This window comes from Ranitomeya variabilis, chromosome 5 (genome assembly GCF_051348905.1).
Source record: "Ranitomeya variabilis isolate aRanVar5 chromosome 5, aRanVar5.hap1, whole genome shotgun sequence".
Classification (NCBI taxonomy): domain Eukaryota; kingdom Metazoa; phylum Chordata; class Amphibia; order Anura; family Dendrobatidae; genus Ranitomeya; species Ranitomeya variabilis.
The window spans coordinates 39,857,211-39,876,682 of NC_135236.1; the positions used below are offsets into that span (position 1 = coordinate 39,857,211).

The window sequence follows — 19,472 nt, forward strand, 5'->3', positions numbered from 1 at the left end:
GAAGGTTTTGTATAAATTAATTAAGTCTGAGAACTGCTGTATTCCGTTTCTGTGTGAAATTTCTAAGATACCCGATGGGAAGGGTCAAACAGCTGTGCTATTGCTTTCTTCTTTCTGTGCTGAGGAATGCTGCGATTTTCTTATCTCTGTGTCTCTGGTGTGGAGGGGGCACGTGGCTGCGTTCCAAGTTTCTCTGTATTTTCTTGGTGTAGTATGTGCTGGGAGATCTGTGTTTTGTTTAGAGCACCTGCTTCAAGTTGAGTGGTTGATATATAGCAAATTGAGGATCAACAGAGGATGTGAATTCTGATTGTTTTTGCTACGTTGAAAAAGGAAAGTTGTCTATTACTATGACAAAAAACTGGATGTTTTGTGGTACTAGAAGAAACTGAGAAAGTGACTGAGATTAATGTGTCAGGAAAGCAAACAATTAAAAATTTGGGACAGGGGTGTCTCCCTGCTAGATAATGTGGTCCCTCCCCAGGAAATTAAGCCTCTACTCCCGACTGTAAGCCCTATGCCCAACCCCAAAGCACCAATATATCCTGGACTGCCGAGAAGTTCTATGGGCGTCTTATGGTAGTATTTAAAGATCTGGGATTCTCATTGTAACAAAAAGCCCATTCACACCTTTTTGTAGTAGCTTTAATGTCCGGCCTTAAATCTGAATTGAAAGAGGCAATAATGTCAGTCAGACCTGATATCGAGACTTCCACTCTGGATGATGCATTAAAAGTAGTAAAGAGTTTTCAAAAGAACTTAGCCCGTTCTGCATCAGCAGGAAAGGCAAAGGTTAAACCAGTAGCCACAGCAATTCCTGCTACAAATACGGCCCCCCCCTCACAGCTGCAAGGACGCAGCTCCGTTCCTTATCAGTGGCCCACATAACAGACTTCAGCTCCAGCCCTCCCACCCTACACAAATTCAGTTCTCCAATATCCCTTTTAACCCTGTCTGGGAATCTCCCTCCCAAGCCCCCCAATGTCAATTCTCAGATCAAGAGCTTGTTTTAATTAGAGTAGATGACAGACCCAATAAATATACTCTTATAAAACCCTGTGGGTCCTTTCCATGAGGTTACTGTTCAGTTCCTAATCTCTCCCATATGTCCGGTAAATTTACTGGGGGAAAATTTATCACAGTTCCGCTCCAGAATACAATTCCAAGATGATGGTCAGATGGTCCTTACGTTATATAACCCCTATGCAGATGAATATAATGTGGATGATCTTTTGTTGTGTGCACGAACAGAGCAGGAAGCCATTGCTGCCACTGTTAGCCTCGTCAAGTATCTGGCAGATCTGAACTGTCGGGTTTCGGCCTCAAAACTTCCGTTCTGTCTTGGTCATGTGATATTTTTGGGTCACTGTCTCCTTCAGGGTGTCAGACACCTCACAAAAGAAAGAAAAATAGCCATCAGCTCCCTTCCTTTTCCGTAAGATGAGACTGAACTCCAGCGTTTTCTTGGACTATGTACTTATTTTCGTCAGTGGATACCGGACGCATCCCGCATAATGCAATCTCTCTACAATGCCCTCAAAGACGGTTTAAGATATGCTGATGATTTTGGCAGATTCCACACCGCGTACGCTGTTACTACGGAAGACACTGTAGTGCACGGAGCTGCACTCCCTCCCTCACTGTCAGCAAAAGAAGCAGAACTTCAGGCTTTGTCTACTGCATGTATTCTGGCCAAAGACAGGCGGGCTAATATATACACGGACTCACAGTATGCATTTAGTATTGCTCATGATTTCGGAGCCCTATGGGCCAATCGATGGTTTATTACCACCGCCGGGACTCCAGTGAAGAATGCTGAAGCTGTTAAAACCCTCATGGACTCAATCAAATTACCTACCCAGGTGGCCATTATCAAAATTAAGGCGCACGGTCCTAGGAAAAGTCCACACACTGTTGGTAACGCCTTTGCAGATATACAAGCAAAAGCTGCTGCTCTCCTACATGTTGAAATGATCATACCAGCTATGGTGACCACACTCTCTTAGCATAAACAGTTACAAGAAACACTGACTCTACAGGAACCTGATGATCCACGACAGACTGAAGTTTTCTGTCGGACCCCGCGAGACCACTTAATGACGATGCAGAGAATGTCTCCAAAGGAAGAAGTGAAGCGGTGGAAAGCTGATGGAGCACGTATGGACATGGTCTCTGGAAAAAGGACCAATTTGTGTGTCTCCCTAAGCGGATGTACCCTGCTATTGCCATGTAGGCACATGGGCCCACACATCGAGGAAAAAACCAGGCCCTAGCCCTGGTACAAAAATTCTACTGGGCTCCAGGTATTTCTACAGTCCTGACAGCACTCAACCGTGCATGTAATATGTGTCAGACCTGCAATCCTGGTCAACTTCTATGTGTACCCTGTTGTGATTCGGTTCGTGGGCTCCCCCGGTGGTCTCTTGTGGTACTCGTGTCCTGCAAGCTTTGCCTTCTCAGTTCACCTGTTCCTATCAGGATGTGGGAGTATCCTATTTAACCTTGCTCCTCAGTCATTCTAATGCTGGCCATCAATGTATCCAGAGTGATTCTGTTGCATGTTCCTGCTCCCAGTTTTCTGCTCAGCTAAGTTGGACACTTTAGTCCTTAAGCCTATTTTTGTATGTTTTGTCCAGTTTGCACTTATGTGAATCTCTGCAGCTGGAAGCTCTTGTTGGGCTGAAATTACCACTCCAGTGGCATGAGTTGTCACATGAGTTAAGGTAATTTCAGGATGGTGTTTTGAAGGGTTTTGCAGCTGACCGCGAAGTCCTCTGTTGTATCTTTCTGCTATTTAGTTAGTGGGCCTCTCTGTGCTAAATCTGCTTTCATACTACGTGTGTCTTTTCATCTGCTCTCACCGTTATTATATGTGGGGGGCTGCTATCTCCTGTGGGGACATTCTCTGGAGGCAAGCCAGGACTGTGTTTTCTTCTACCAGGGGTAGTTAGTTCTCCGGCTGGCGCGCGGCATCTAGAGTCAACGCAGGAATGCCCCCTGGCTACTTCTAGTGTGGTGTGTAGGTTTAGCATCGCGGTCAGCTCTAGTTTCCATCACCTGAGAGCTTGTCCGTTTATTCTATGCTTCTGATGTTTCCTTGCCATTGGAAACCATAACAGTATGGCCAGCCCAAATGTTTAATCTATAGGCTGAAGCAGGAGAGAAAAGGAACTGTGTGAAACTTTTTTTTTTTTCCTCTGAAGTTGCACTCCAGCTCTAATTGCAGTCTCCTGTTTTCCTCTCCTCTTAACCCCTGAATGGCTCAGACTTTATCTGTTGAAATATGGATCCCCAGAGTCTGGCTACCAATTTGTATAATCTTGCCTCTAAAGTTCAGAATATACAAGATTTTTTGTTACATGCTCCTCGGTCTGAACCTAAAATTCCTATACCGGAGTTTTTTTCTGGAGATCGATCTTGTTTTCTAAATTTTAAATACAATTGTAAATTGTTTCTTTCGCTGAGATCTCATTCTGCTGGAGATCCTGCCCAGCAAGTAAAAATTGTTATTTCTTTACTGCGGGGTGACCCCCAAAATTGGGCATTTTCATTGGCACCAGGGGATCCTGCGTTGCTCAATGTGGATGCGTTTTTTCTGGCTTTGGGGTTGCTTTATGAGGAACCAAATTTGGAGATTAAGGCTGAGAAAGCCCTAATAGCCCTCTCTCAGGGGCAAGATGAAGCCGAAATATATTGCCAAAAATTTCGAAAATGGTCTGTGCTTACTCAGTGGAATGAGTGCGATCTGGCGGCAATTTTCAGAGAAGGTCTCTCTGATGCTGTAAAAGACGTCATGGTGGGGTTTCCTGCGCCTACTGGTCTGAATGAGTCCATGACAATGGCAATTCAGATTGATCGGCGTTTACGGGAACGCAAATCTGTGCACCAGTTGGCGGTGTCTTCTGAAGAGGCACCACAGAGTATGCAATGTGATAGCTTTCTGTCCAGAAGCGAACGACAGATTTATAGGCGCAAAAATCATTTGTGCTTCTATTGTGGAAATTCTACTCATGTTATATCAGCATGCTCTAAACGAACAAAGAAAGTTGATAAATCCTCTGCTATTGGCACTTTGCAGTCCAAGTTTATTTTGTCTGTAACTCTAATTTGTTCGTTATCTTCTATTGTTGCGGATGCGTATGTGGATTCTGGCGCCGCTTTGAGTCTTATGGATTGGTCCTTTGCCAGGCGCTGTGGGTTTGATCTAGAGCCTCTGGAAGTTCCTATACCTTTAAAGGGTATTGATTCTACACCATTGGCTAGTAATAAACCACAATACTGGACACAAGTGACTATGCGTATGACTCCAGACCATCAAGAGGTGATTCGCTTCCTTGTACTGTATAATCTACATGATGTGTTGGTGCTGGGATTGCCATGGTTGCAAACTCATAACCCAGTCCTTGACTGGAAAACAATGTCTGTACTAAGCTGGGGATGTCAGGGAAATCATGGGGACACATCTTTGGTCTCCATTGCTTCATCTATTCCCTCTGAAATTCCTGAGTTTTTGTCTGATTATCGTGAGGTTTTTGAGGAATCTACACTTAATTCTCTTCCTCCTCACAGAGATTGTGATTGCGCCATAGATTTGATCCCTGGCAGTAAATTTCCTAAGGGTCGTCTATTCAATCTGTCTGTACCTGAACATGCTGCCATGCGAGAGTATATTAGGGAGTCCTTGGAAAAGGGACATATTCGTCCTTCTTCGTCTCCTCTTGGAGCGGGGTTCTTTTTCGTAGCTAAAAGCGATGGTTCTTTGAGACCTTGTATTGATTATAGACTCTTGAATAAGATCACAGTCAAGTATCAGTATCCTTTGCCATTGCTGACAGATTTATTTGCTCGCATTGAGGGGGCGAAGTGGTTCTCTAAGATTGATCTTCGCGGTGCGTATAATTTGGTGCGAATTAAGCAGGGGGATGAGTGGAAAACCGCATTTAATACGCCCGAGGGCCATTTTGAGTATTTGGTGATGCCTTTTGGTCTGTCAAATGCCCCTTCGGTCTTTCAGTCTTTTATGCACGATATTTTCCGTGAATATCTGGATAAATTTATGATTGTGTATTTGGACGATATCTTGATTTTTTCGGATGACTGGGAATCTCATGTTCAACAAGTTAGGAGGGTTTTTCAGGTTTTGCGGACCAATTCTTTGTTTGCTAAAGGTTCAAAGTGTGTTTTTGGGGTTCAGAAGATTTCTTTTTTGGGGTACATTTTTTCCCCCTCTTCTATTGAGATGGATCCTGTGAAGGTTCGGGCTATTTGTGACTGGACGCAACCGACTTCTCTTAAGGGCCTTCAGAAATTTTTGGGCTTTGCTAACTTTTATCGTCGATTCATAACTGGTTTTTCTAGCGTTGTCAGGCCTTTGACTGATTTGACTAAAAAGGGTGCTGATGTTGCAGATTGGTCTCCTGCTGCTGTGGAGGCCTTTCGGGAGCTTAAGCGCCGTTTTTCTTCTGCTCCGGTGTTGTGCCAGCCTGATGTTTCTCTTCCTTTTCAGGTGGAAGTTGATGCTTCCGAGATCGGAGCGGGGGCGGTTTTGTCGCAGAAAAGTTCAGATTGTTCAGTGATGAGACCTTGTGCGTTCTTTTCTCGAAAATTTTCGCCCGCCGAGCGAAATTATGACGTCGGTAATCGGGAGCTTTTGGCGATGAAGTGGGCATTCGAGGAGTGGTGTCATTGGCTTGAGGGTGCTAAACATCAGGTGGTGGTCTTGACTGATCACAAAAATTTGATTTATCTTGAGTCGGCCAGACGTCTGAATCCTAGACAGGCGCGCTGGTCGTTGTTTTTCTCCCGGTTTAATTTTGTGGTTTCGTATCTGCCAGGTACTAAGAATGTGAAGGCGGATGCCCTTTCTAGGAGTTTTGAACCTGATTCCCCTGGTGATTCTAAACCTACGGGTATACTTAAGGATGGGGTGATATTATCTGCTGTTTTCCCAGACCTGCGACGTGCTTTACAAGAGTTTCAGGCGGATCGGCCTGATCGTTGTCCGCCTGGTAGATTGTTTGTGCCGGATGAGTGGACCAATAGAGTCATCTCGGAGGTTCATTCTTCTGCGTTGGCAGGTCATCCGGGAATTTTTGGTACCAGAGATTTGGTGGCTAGGTCCTTCTGGTGGCCTTCCCTGTCTTGGGACGTGCGTACTTTTGTGCAGTCTTGCGATGTTTGTGCTCGGGCCAAGCCTTGTAGTTCTCGGGCTAGTGGGTTGTTGTTGCCCTTGCCTGTTCCTAAGAGGCCTTGGACACACATCTCTATGGATTTTATTTCTGATCTCCCTGTTTCTCAGAAGATGTCCGTCATTTGGGTGGTGTGTGACCGCTTTTCTAAGATGGTTCATTTGGTGCCCTTGCCCAGGCTGCCTTCCTCATCTGAGTTGGTGCCCCTGTTTTTTCAGAATGTGGTTCGGCTGCATGGTATTCCGGAGAATATCGTTTCCGACAGGGGATCCCAGTTTGTGTCCAGATTTTGGCGGGCGTTTTGTGCCAGGATGGGCATTGATTTGTCTTTTTCGTCTGCATTTCATCCCCAGACAAATGGCCAGACGGAACGCACTAATCAGACCTTGGAGACTTATTTGAGGTGTTTCGTGTCTGCTGATCAGGATGACTGGGTCTCCTTTTTGCCGTTGGCTGAGTTTGCCCTTAATAATCGGGCCAGTTCTGCCACTTTGGTCTCCCCTTTCTTTTGCAATTCAGGGTTCCATCCTCGTTTTTCATCTGGTCAGGTGGAGTCTTTGGATTGTCCTGGAGTGGATACCATGGTGGATAGGTTGCATCGTATTTGGGGGCAGGTGGTGGACAATTTGGAGTTGTCCCAGGAGAGGACTCAACGTTTTGCTAATCGCCATCGTCGTGTTGGTCCTCGTCTTCGTGTTGGGGACTTGGTGTGGTTGTCCTCCCGTTTTGTCCCTATGAGGGTCTCTTCTCCTAAGTTTAAGCCTCGGTTCATCGGTCCTTATAAGATTTTGGAAATTCTTAACCCTGTGTCTTTTCGTTTGGACCTCCCAGCATCCTTTGCTATCCATAATGTCTTCCATCGGTCATTATTGCGGAGGTATGAGGTACCACTTGTGCCTTCTGTTGAGCCTCCTGCTCCTGTGCTGGTTGAGGGTGAATTGGAGTACGTGGTGGAGAAAATCTTGGACTCCCGTGTTTCCAGACGGAGACTTCAATATCTGGTGAAATGGAAGGGCTACGGTCAAGAGGATAATTCTTGGGTTACAGCTTCTGATGTTCATGCTTCTGATTTGGTCCGTGCCTTTCATAGGGCTCATCCAGGGCTCCTCAGTCATTCTAATGCTGGCCATCAATGTATCCAGAGTGATTCTGTTGCATGTTCCTGCTCCCAGTTTTCTGCTCAGCTAAGTTGGACACTTTAGTCCTTAAGCCTATTTTTGTATGTTTTGTCCAGTTTGCACTTATGTGAATCTCTGCAGCTGGAAGCTCTTGTTGGGCTGAAATTACCACTCCAGTGGCATGAGTTGTCACATGAGTTAAGGTAATTTCAGGATGGTGTTTTGAAGGGTTTTGCAGCTGACCGCGAAGTCCTCTGTTGTATCTTTCTGCTATTTAGTTAGCGGGCCTCTCTGTGCTAAATCTGCTTTCATACTACATGTGTCTTTTCATCTGCTCTCACCGTTATTATATGTGGGGGGCTGCTATCTCCTGTGGGGACATTCTCTGGAGGCAAGCCAGGACTGTGTTTTCTTCTACCAGGGGTAGTTAGTTCTCCGGCTGGTGCGCGGCATCTAGAGTCAACGCAGGAATGCCCCCTGGCTACTTCTAGTGTGGTGTGTAGGTTTAGCATCGCGGTCAGCTCTAGTTTCCATCACCCGAGAGCTTGTCCGTTTATTCTATGCTTCTGATGTTTCCTTGCCATTGGAAACCATAACAGTACCCCCGAAGCACCTTGCTAAGCCCGACTATCCTTTCCAAAGGCTCCAGGTGGACCACATCACGTTGCCTAAGTCTGGAAGGTATGAATATTGTCTGGTGGTTGTCGACATGTTCTCCAGTTGGTCGAAAGTATTCCCCGTTACCAACATGACTGCAAAGACTACAGCAAAGAAACTGGTGATGGAATTCCTATGCAGATATGGTGTTCCAGAAGTCGTCGAAAGTGACCAAGGCCCGGCCTTTTCTTCTCATGTGTATCAGGAGGTTTTGATAATGCTTGGATCCACTGTAGCCCTCCATACTCTGTACTATCCACAATCCAGTGGGAAAGTTGAGAGGCTGAACGGCACACTGAAGGGACAATTGACCAAAATGATGCAGGAGACTACGGCTCCATGGCCAGAGCTCCTACCCATTGTACTGTACCACATTCGTACTACCCCTAAGGCAAAACATGGCCTGTCCCCATATGAGATACTGTTTGGTCCTAGGCCCACAGTTGCAAATTTCCAGTTTCAGTAGTTGTCAGAAGAAACTGACCGTGCTGTTCAATATGTTATTCTGCTTAGTAAAAATCTTGCTAACACCCATGTTTTAGTTTTTTCTTCCCTTCCAGATTCAGCAGAAACCGTCACTTGTCACAACTTGAAGTCTGGTGGTTTTGTAGTCGTTAAAAGCCATGTCAGAAAACACGGACTAGAACCCTTGTATGACGGTCCCTACCAAGTCCTCATTACTCCTATGTCAGTAAAGCTGGAAGGAAGGTCGACGTGGATCCACGCATTGCAGTGCAAGCTGGTCAAACAGACTAGTAGCAAATAAGGGGACATAATGTTTTGGTTTTTCGTATTTCCATATAATAATATTGGTAACCGCATGGGACGGCCTAAATTCCCCAATATCCTTGAATAATAAGTTTGTACAATATCATGAAAGATTAGTAGTACAGCTGGGTTAGCCAATAAAATTGTCAGTTCTATTTTCATTTACCCTATGATTACACAAATGTGGGATAAATTGCTTAGGGCCACAGATTATTTAGATGATCAAATTTGGGATATATTGGATATACTTAGTACTACTGTTGCTGTCCAAAACCAACTTATTATAGTTACTAATCAATATACTATAGTACTGGATTACTTAACAGCAGCACAGGGTGGTATGTGTCAGGTTATTGGACCCGCATGCTGTCATTACATAGATCCCAATAGCACTATGAAGTTTAAGTTAAAGTTAGAGGACATTCAAAGACTCAGAGATCAATATAATAAAGACAATGACCGTAATAAGGACAGTTGGTGGGCAGACACCTTCTCCTTTCTTAATCCAGCAAATTGGTTTGAGGGACTTGGGGGCTGGATAGCTGGAATCTTGCAAAGTTTGTTACATATCGCTGCCTTTATCCTTGTCATGTATGTAATACTAAAACTTGTTCTTTGGTGTATTTCTGTGTGAATTAGGAAATTCTGCACTAAGACAACTAATGATGAAACCAAAAGCGTTGCCACCCCTGCTCTTCTCTACACCGATTTCACAAAGTTACCTGATGAAGATGTTGAAGCCAAGCGCATGGCTATCTTCAAAAGATCCCCACCACTGTTATCAATAATTGTTATTCGTAAATTCTAGTATACAGGGGGGACGGGTACGCCGCAACAGCCATGGCTGGTAACATGGCACCAGCCATGTGAAGACCAGTACCCCTCGAGCTTATAGCTTGGGATAGTACCTCTGATGCTGGACATTAATTAACAAAATTTATCTAGGGGGGAATGTGAAGGGACAAATTAAGAAAGATTCTCCATTTTGTGCTTTTCGACTCTATTTTGTTGTTTTGATATAAATTTTGTTAGTAGGCTAAAGTTTACAGCTGTTATGAGACCTTGATGAGACTTTGATTGTTGCAACCTGGGCAGAACATGAGACTGAGGGTGCATTGTTCTACGAGACTTTGACGTCCAGACCGTTCCTGTATTCTTATAGGTTAAGAACTGTGAGCGTGTTTTTATGCTGATTGGTTGAAGTATAATTTCTATGACTATGAAAAGTCATACACAATAAACGGGGGCCAGAGAGATCAGCTTGATCCCCCCCAAACAGAGACACACGTCTCCGTCTGGTCATTTTCAGTTGCCGGCAACGCCTTGCAGATTAATTTGGAAATCACTGAGTTTACCGTGAAGGATCACTTTAGATCCTCCCTCAACAATAGTAGTTATATTCTTGTACATAGGAGCAGTATTATAGTAGTTATATTCTTGTACATAGGAGCAGTATTATAGTATTATAGTGGTTATATTCTTGTACATAGGAGCAGTATTATAGTAGTTATATTCTTGCACATAGGAGCAGCATTATAATAGTTATATTCTTGTACATAGGGGGCAGTATTATAGCAGTTACATTCTTGTACATAGCGGGCAGTATAATAGTAATTATATTTTTGTACATAAGGGCAGTATTATAGTAGTTATATTCTCGTACATACGAGCAGTATTATAGTAGTTATATCCTTGTCTATAGGGGCAGTATTATGTTAGTTATATTCTTGTACATAGGGGGCAGTATTATAGTAGTTATATTCTTGTACATAGGGGCAGTATTATAGTAGTTATATTCTTGTACAAAGGAGCAGTATTATTGTAGCTATATTCTTGTACATAGGAGCAGTATTATAGTAGTTATATTCTTGTACTGTACATAGGAGCAGTATTATAGTAGTTATATTCTTGTACATGGGGTAGTATTATAGTAGTTATATTCTTGTACATGGAGCAGTATTACAGTAGTTATATTCTTGTACATGGGGCAGTATTATAGTAGTTATATTCTTGTACATGGAGCAGTATTATAGTAATTATATTCTTGTACATAGGAGCAGTATTATAGAAGTTATATTCTTCTACATGGAGCAGTATTACAGTAGATACATTCTTGTACATGGAGCAGTATTATAGTAGTTATATTCCTGTACATAGAGGGCAGTATTATAGTAGTTATATTCTTGTACATGGAGCAGTATTATAGTAGTTATATTCTTATACATAGGAGCAGTATTATAGTAGTTATATTCTTGTACATAGGAGCAGTATTATAGTAGTTATATTCTTGTGCATACGAGCAGTATTATAGTAGTTATATTCTTGTGCATACGAGCAGTATTATAGTAATTATATTCTTGTACATGGGGCAGTATTATAGTAGTTATATTCTTGTACATGGAGCAGTATTATAGTAGTTATATTCTTGTACATAGGGGCAGTATTATAGTAGTTATATTCTTGTACATAGGGCAGTATTATAGTAGTTATATTCTTGTACATGGAGCAGTATTATTGTAGTTATATTCTTGTGCATAGGGGCAGTATTATAGTAGTTATATTCTTGTACATGGGGCAGTTTTATAGTAGTTATATTCTTGTACATGGAGCAGTATTATAGTAGTTATATTCTTGTACATAGCGGCAGTATTATAGTAGTTATATTCTTGTACATGGAGCAGTATGATAGTAGTTATATTCTTGTACATAGGGGCAGTATTATAGTAGTTATATTCTTGTACATGGAGCAGTATTATGGTAGTTATATTCTTGTACATAGGAGCAGAATTATAATAGTTATATTCTTGTACATAGGAGCAGTATTATTGTAGTTATATTCTTGTACATAGGAGCAGTTTTATAGTAGTTATATTCTTGTACATAGGGGACAGTATTATAGTAGTTATATTCTTGTGCATAGGGGCAGTATTATAGTAGTTATATTCTTGTACATGGAGCAGTATTATAGTAGTTACATTCTTGTACATGGAGCAGTATTATAGTAGTTAAATTCTTGTACATGGAGCAGTATTATAGTAGTTATATTCTTGTACATGGGGCAGTATTATAGTAGTTATATTTTTGTACATGAAGCAGTATTATAGTAGTTATATTCTTGTACATAGGGGCAGTATTATAGTAGTTATATTCTTCTACATGGAGCAGTATTACAGTAGTTATATTCTTGTACATAGGGGCAATATTATATTAGTTATATTCTTGTACATAGGAGCAGTATTATAGTAGTTATATTCTTGTACATAGCGGCAGTATTATAGTAGTTATATTCTTGTACATGGAGCAGTATTTTAGTAGTTACATTCTTGTACATGGAGCAGTATTATAGTAGTTATATTCTTGTACATAGGGGGCAGTATTATAGTAGTTATATTCTTGTAGATGGAGCAATATTATAGTAGTTATATTCTTGCACATAGGTACAGTATTATAGTAGTTATATTCTTGTACATAGGAGCAGTAGTATAGTAGTTATATTCTTGTACATAGGAGCAGTATTATAGTAGTTATATTCTTGTACATGGAGTAGTATTATAGTAGTTATATTCTTGTACATAGGGACAGTATTATAGTAGTGATATTCTTGTACATAGGGGCAGTATTATAGTAGTTATATTCTTGTACATACAGAGCAGTGTTATAGCAGTTATATTCTTGTACATAGGAGCAGTATTATAGTAGTTATATTCTTGTACATAAGGGCAGTATTATAATACTTATATTCTTGTACATAAGGACATGAAGATATCACGTTCACTCATCACTTGTATTGAAGTTGTTTTTGAAAATAAAGGAAAATTATTATTCCCGTGTTGTGATTTCTTCATCCTGTAACCTTTTCTTGTACTTTTATGTCACTTATCCGCCCTCTGTGTAGTCATTGAGTAAGAATTTTGTGTCCTCGTCTCTACAGAAGTGATTAGTCTGGAATATACGTTTCAGCCTTTTTCCTTGATTACATAGAGACGATTTGAAGTCTTACCTGTCGCTGTCCTGACCAGATCCAAGATTATGAAGCAGATCACAACCTCCGCTGTCCCCATCCTGACATCGAGGTTTTGGTCGTCCTACAGATTTGCAGCTTTGTGCCCAAGACGACGCTGTCACTCCGGAGAATGCAGAAGCTTTATCTGCAGAGATACTTTCACTTTCCGATAATTCAGTTCTCTTCTTACAGCTCACGTGAGATTCCTGGAGTTTCTGCTTCAGGGTTAATTATCTGTTATATCTTATACAAATAATATCTGCTCAGACATATGTAATAAAATGCTAATAGTCATGTATGCAGGTAAAAACACATATTGTGCCTCCATAGAGGAGGATGAATATCACCTGTGGCTTTCCACAATTTGTGAAGCTCAAACTCCTGTGTAAATAATAAGCAATAGGCTTAGAAAATATTGGTAATTTCACACCTGTTGTTCCATATTTCACTGTCTTTATGTCTGAAATATCACGAAACCACCATCAGTACATAAATATATCAACAGAACCATCTCTGGCAGATGAATACATCGCCAGAACCACCATCAGTACATGAATACATCATCAGAACTACCATCAGTACATGAATATATAAAAAAGAACCACTGTCAATTTATGTATAGAGATGAATTAATATGTTCGGAAAACGATCGTCAAACATGAATTCGGCATGAATATGGTACATTCGGATTTGTGATCAGTAACACAAGCATTTTTCTTAAAATCGGAAAAAGTCGGTAACATTCGGTAAAAGATAGAATAAAAGCCGGCAATTCATATGCCTCATTCAGTAAAATCACAGAGTGACAGGTTAGAATAGAAAAGATAGAATAGATATACACACATAGAATACATAGATATATAGATGTCAGTGACACACACATATATATGTATACAGTATACTGTATATTACATACATAGAAGAAAAGCCGGCAATCCGTATGCTGTATACAGTATAATCACAGCGTGACAGGTTGGAATAGAATAGATATATACACAGATTGCATAGATATATAGATATCAGTGACACACACATGTACTGTATATATGTATATATATTACATAGATAGGCAGAAGAAAAGCCGGTGATTCATCTGCCGCATACAGTACGCTGTGTGCAGAATTATTAGGCAAGTTGTATTTTAGAGGATTATTTTTATTATTGATCAACAACTATGTTCTCAATCAACCCAAAAGTCTCATAAATATCAAAGATTAATATTTTTGTAAGTTGGAGTGGTTTTTTTTTTTGATTTGGCTATCTTAGGAGGATATCTGTTTGTGCAGGTAACTATTACTGTGCAGAATTATTAGGCAACTTAATAAAAACCAAATATATTCCCATCTCACTTGTTTATTTTCACCAGGTAAACGAATATCACTGCACAAAATTTAGAAATAAACATTTCTGACATGCAAAAACAACCCCCCAAAAAATTAGTGCCCAATATAGCCACCTTTCTTTATGATGACACTCAGTAGCCTCCATCCATAGATTCTGTGAGTTGCTTGATCTGTTTACGACCAACATTGCGTGCAGCAGCCACCACAGCCTCCAGACACTGTTCCGAGAGGTGGACTGTTTTCCCTCCCTGTAGATCTCACATTTTATGAGGGACCACAGGTTCTCTATGGGGTTCAGATCAGGTGAACAAGGGGGCCATGTCATTATTTTTTCTTCTTTGAGACCTTTACTGGCCAGCCACGCTGTGGAGTAGTTGGAGGCATCTGATGGAGCATTGTCCTGCATGAAAATCATGTTTTTCTTGAACGATACCGACTTCTTCCTGTACCACTGCTTGAAGAAGTTGTCTTCCAGAAACTGGCAGTAGGTCTGGGAGTTGAGCTTCACTCCATCCTCAAACCGAAAAGGTCCCACAAGTTCATCTTTGATGATACCAGCCCATACCAGTACCCCACCTCCACCTTGCTGGTGTCTGAGTCGGAGTGGAGCTCTCTGCCCTTTACTGATCCAGCCTCTGGTCCATCAATCTGGCCCATCAAGAGTCACTCTCATTTCATCAGTCCATAAAACCTTTGAAAAGTCAGTCTTAAGATATTTCTTGGCCCAGTCTTGAGGTTTTATCTTATGTTTCTTGTTCAGAGGTGGTCGTTTTTCAGTCTTCCTTACCTTGGCCATGTCCCTGAGTATCGCACACCTTGTGCTTTTTGTTATTCCAGTAACGTTGCAGCTCTGAAATATGGCAAAACTGGTGGCAAATGGCATCTTGGCAGCTTCACGCTTGATTTTCCTCAATTCATGGGCGGTTATTTTGCGCCTTTTTTGCCCAACACGCTTCTTTCGACCCTGTTGGCTATTTGCCATGAAACGCTTGATTGTTCGGTGATCGCGCTTCAAAAGTTTGGCAATTTCAAGACTGCTGCATCCCTCTGCAAGACATGTCATAATTCTGGACTTTTCAGAGCCGTCAAATCTCTCTTCTGACCCATTTTGCCAAAGGACAGGAAGTTGCCTAATAATTAAGCACACCTTATATAGGGTTCTGATGTCATTAGACAACACCCCTCCTCATTACAGAGATGCACATCACCTGATTTACTTAATTGGTAGTTGGCTCTCAAGACTGAACAGCTTGGAGTAGGACAACATGCATAAAAAGTATTACCCAAAATAAAAAAGTGAATCGCAGAGCAAAATACAATTAGATGTATAACTTTTATTAAGAATTAGTACAAAAAAGTAGCCATTAAAATACATAAAAAGAAAAGTGACAAGGATGGTGACACCTAAGTGCCATGCCCAGCAAAAGTATTAGGGCTCATTTCCACTGGCGAGGAAAACGGACGAGTGCAATCCGATAAAAATTTGGATTGCACTCGGACCAATGTTATTCAATAGGTGTCTTTTCATTTGCGATTTTTTTCTCAGCCGAAATCGGACTGAGAAAAAAATCGCAGCATGCTGCGATTTGCTGCGAGTCTCGGACGAGACTCGCCAATGCAAGTCAATGGGTGCGAGAAAAAAAACGGACGGAATACGGACCATCCGTATTCCATCCGTTTTTTACGGATACATCACCATTCTGTGGCCTAGAACACTGTCCATGGTCCTGTAAATGACTGTATAAAAATAGTTGCAGAGAAAAAAAACGGATTGCATACGGATGTCATACGGATGTAAAACGGATGGTGCGATTAAAAATCGCATTGCACTCGCATTACACTCGCATGACAATCGCATGACAATCGCATACGCTACATCCGTTTTTTCGGTCCAGATTACGGACCGATTTGTCTCTCGCAAGTGGAAATGAGCCCTAAGGGTTAATATTATGGCTTACATAAAAATGCAAGTGCACAGACAATATAGAGAAATAGTCACAGTATATTACGTCAATCAATATGATAAAATATGTCAAGCCATCAGAAATACAACCGTACTATCAGTAGATAGATAGAGTCCCCAAGTCCCACAGTACACACATCGGAGAGTACTGCATAATAATGAAGGTAGTACCGACCTAAATGCCGTGTCCGCTGATAGTATGGTTGTATTTCTGGTGGCTTCACATATTTTATCATACTGATTGACGTAATATACTGTGACTATTTATCTATATTGTCTGTGCACTTGCATTTTTATGTAAGCCATAATATTAACCCTTATACTTTTGCTGGGCATGGCACTTAGGTGTCACCATCCTTGTTACTTTTCTTTCTATGTATTTTAATGGCTACTTTTTTGTACTAATTCTTAATAAAAGTTATACATCTAATTGTATTTTGCTCTGTGATTCACTTTTTTGTTTTGGGTAATATATCGTATATGATGTGATAGAGCTATTTATTCTTGGCCGCTGTTTGGTAAAAAAAAAGTATAAAAAGTATCATGTGATCAAAATACAACTTCCTTAATAATTCTGCACACAGTGTATAATCACAGAGTGACAGGTTAGAATAGAATAGATATCTACACATAGATATATATATATATATATATATATGTCAGTGACACACACACATACAGTGGGGCAAAAAAGTATTTAGTCAGTCAGCAATAGTGCAAGTTCCACCACTTAAAAAGATGAGAGGCGTCTGTAATTTACATCATAGGTAGACCTCAACTATGGGAGACAAACTGAGAAAAAAAAATCCAGAAAATCACATTGTCTGTTTTTTTATCATTTTATTTGCATATTATGGTGGAAAATAAGTATTTGGTCAGAAACAAAATTTCATCTCAATACTTTGTAATATATCCTTTGTTGGCAATGACAGAGGTCAAACGTTTTCTGTAAGTCTTCACAAGGTTGCCACACACTGTTGTTGGTATGTTGGCCCATTCCTCCATGCAGATCTCCTCTAGAGCAGTGATGTTTTTGGCTTTTCGCTTGGCAACACGGACTTTCAACTCCCTCCAAAGGTTTTCTATAGGGTTGAGATCTGGAGACTGGCTAGGCCACTCCAGGACCTTGAAATGCTTCTTACGAAGCCACTCCTTCGTTGCCCTGGCGGTGTGCTTTGGATCATTGTCATGTTGAAAGACCCAGCCACGTTTCATCTTCAATGCCCTTGCTGATGGAAGGAGGTTTGCACTCAAAATCTCACGATACATGGCCCCATTCATTATTTCATGTACCCGGATCAGTCGTCCTGGCCCCTTTGCAGAGAAACAGCCCCAAAGCATGATGTTTCCACCACCATGCTTTACAGTAGGTATGGTGTTTGATGGATGCAACTCAGTATTCTTTTTCCTCCAAACACGACAAGTTGTGTTTCTACCAAACAGTTCCAGTTTGGTTTCATCAGACCATAGGACATTCTCCCAAAACTCCTCTGGATCATCCAAATGCTCTCTAGCAAACTTAAGACGGGCCCGGACATGTACTGGCTTAAGCAGTGGGACACGTCTGGCACTGCAGGATCTGAGACCATGGTGGCGTAGTGTGTTACTTATGGTAGGCCTTGTTACATTGGTCCCAGCTCTCTGCAGTTCATTCACTAGGTCCCCCCGCGTGGTTCTGGGATTTTTGCTCACCGTTCTTGAGATCATTCTGACCCCACGGGGTGGGATTTTGCGTGGAGCCCCAGATCGAGGGAGATTATCAGTGTTCTTGAATGTCTTCCATTTTCTAATTATTGCTCCCACTGTTGATTTCTTCACTCCAAGCTGGTTGGCTATTGCAGATTCAGTCTTCCCAGCCTGGTGCAGGGCTACAATTTTGTTTCTGGTGTCCTTTGACAGCTCTTTGGTCTTCACCATAGTGGAGTTTGGAGTCAGACTGTTTGGGTGTGCACAGGTGTCTTTTTATACTGATAACAAGTTTAAACAGGTGCCATTACTACAGGTAATGAGTGGAGGAAAGAGGAGACTCTTAAAGAAGAAGTTACAGGACTGTGAGAGCCAGAAATCTTGATTGTTTGTTTCTGACCAAATACTTATTTTCCACCATAATATGCAAATAAAATGATCAAAAAACAGACAATGTGATTTTCTGGATTTTTTTTCTCAGTTTGTCTCCCATAGTTGAGGTCTACCTATGATGTAAATTACAGACGCCTCTCATCTTTTTAAGTGGTGGAACTTGCACTATTGCTGACTGACTAAATACTTTTTTGCCCCACTGTATATGTATATACAGCTCTTGCAAATATTAAGAGACAATTGCAAAATGTTCAGTTTGTCTGATTTTTCACTTTATAGGTATATTGAGTAAAATATAAATTGTTCTTTTATTCTATAAACTACTGACATGTCTCCGAAGTTCCAAGCAATAAATTTTGTATTTATTTTCTGAAAATGAGAAATGGTCAAAATAACAAAAAAATACATTGCTTGCAGACCACAAATAATGCAAAAAAAGTTCATAATCATTTAGAAACAACAATGCTAATGTTTATACTCAGTAAGAGTTCATCAATATTTTGTGGAATAACCATGATTTTTAATCACATCTTTCATGCGTCTTGGCATGCTTTCCACCAGTCTTTCACACTGCTTCTGGTGAAAAATGTAAGTAGTTCTTCTTTGTTTGGTGGCTTGTGACTATCCATCTTCCTCTTGATTACATTCCAGAGGTTTTCAATGGGGTTCAGGTCTGGAGATTGGACTGCCCATGACAGGGATTTGATATGGTGGTCCTTCATCCACACCTTGATTGACCTACCTGTGTGGCATGGTGCATTGTCCTGCTGGGAAAGCCACCCCTCAGAGTTGGGGAACATTGCCTGAGCAGAAGGAATCAACTGTTTTTCCAGGATAACCTTGTATGCGGCTTGATTCATACGTCCTTCGCAAAGACAACCTGCCCAATTCCAGCCTTGCTGAAGCATCCCCAGATCATCACCGATCCTCCACCAAATTTCACAGTGGGTGCAAGACACTGTGGCTTGTACGCCTCTCCAGGTCTTCGTCTAACCATTAGATGACCAGGTGTTGATCTGAGGATTTACAACTGTATACTTAGCCTTTACTGGCTATGAAAATGAGGGACTCTAAAAAATGATGTAGGGTCCCCATATAATTAATAACCAGCAAAGGCTATGCAGACAGCTGCAGGCTGATATTAATAGCCTTGGAAGGGGCCATGGATACTGCCCCCCGAGGCTAAAAACATCAACTCTCAGCCACCCCAGAAAAGGCGCATCTCTAAGATGCGCCAATTCTGGCACTTAGCCACACCCCCATTACTAACCCCATAGTCATATTGTATAAAAACACAGACACCCAGAAAAAAGTTCTTTAATTGAAAGAAAGACACAGACTCCTTTAATAATC

The 19,472-nt window shown here is 41.3% G+C and overlaps 1 protein-coding gene and 1 long non-coding RNA gene across 2 annotated transcripts in view; one reads left to right on the top strand and one right to left on the bottom strand.

Annotated features, from left to right (window-relative positions):
- LOC143774273 (uncharacterized) overlaps positions 1-12,716 on the top strand; it is a 31,412-nt gene extending 18,696 nt beyond the window's left edge. Inside the window, exon 3 of the long non-coding RNA XR_013215504.1 lies at positions 12,663-12,716. This is a non-coding gene — a long non-coding RNA (uncharacterized LOC143774273). The remainder of the gene's footprint in view (positions 1-12,662) is intronic.
- Positions 1-12,936, bottom strand: part of LOC143774272 (CD276 antigen-like) — a 73,093-nt gene extending 60,157 nt beyond the window's left edge. Inside the window, exon 1 of the mRNA XM_077261689.1 lies at positions 12,732-12,936. Coding sequence (XP_077117804.1) covers positions 12,732-12,792 — 61 coding nt within the window. The 5' untranslated portion in view covers positions 12,793-12,936. The remainder of the gene's footprint in view (positions 1-12,731) is intronic.
- Between the last annotated feature and the right edge of the window lie 6,536 nt (positions 12,937-19,472).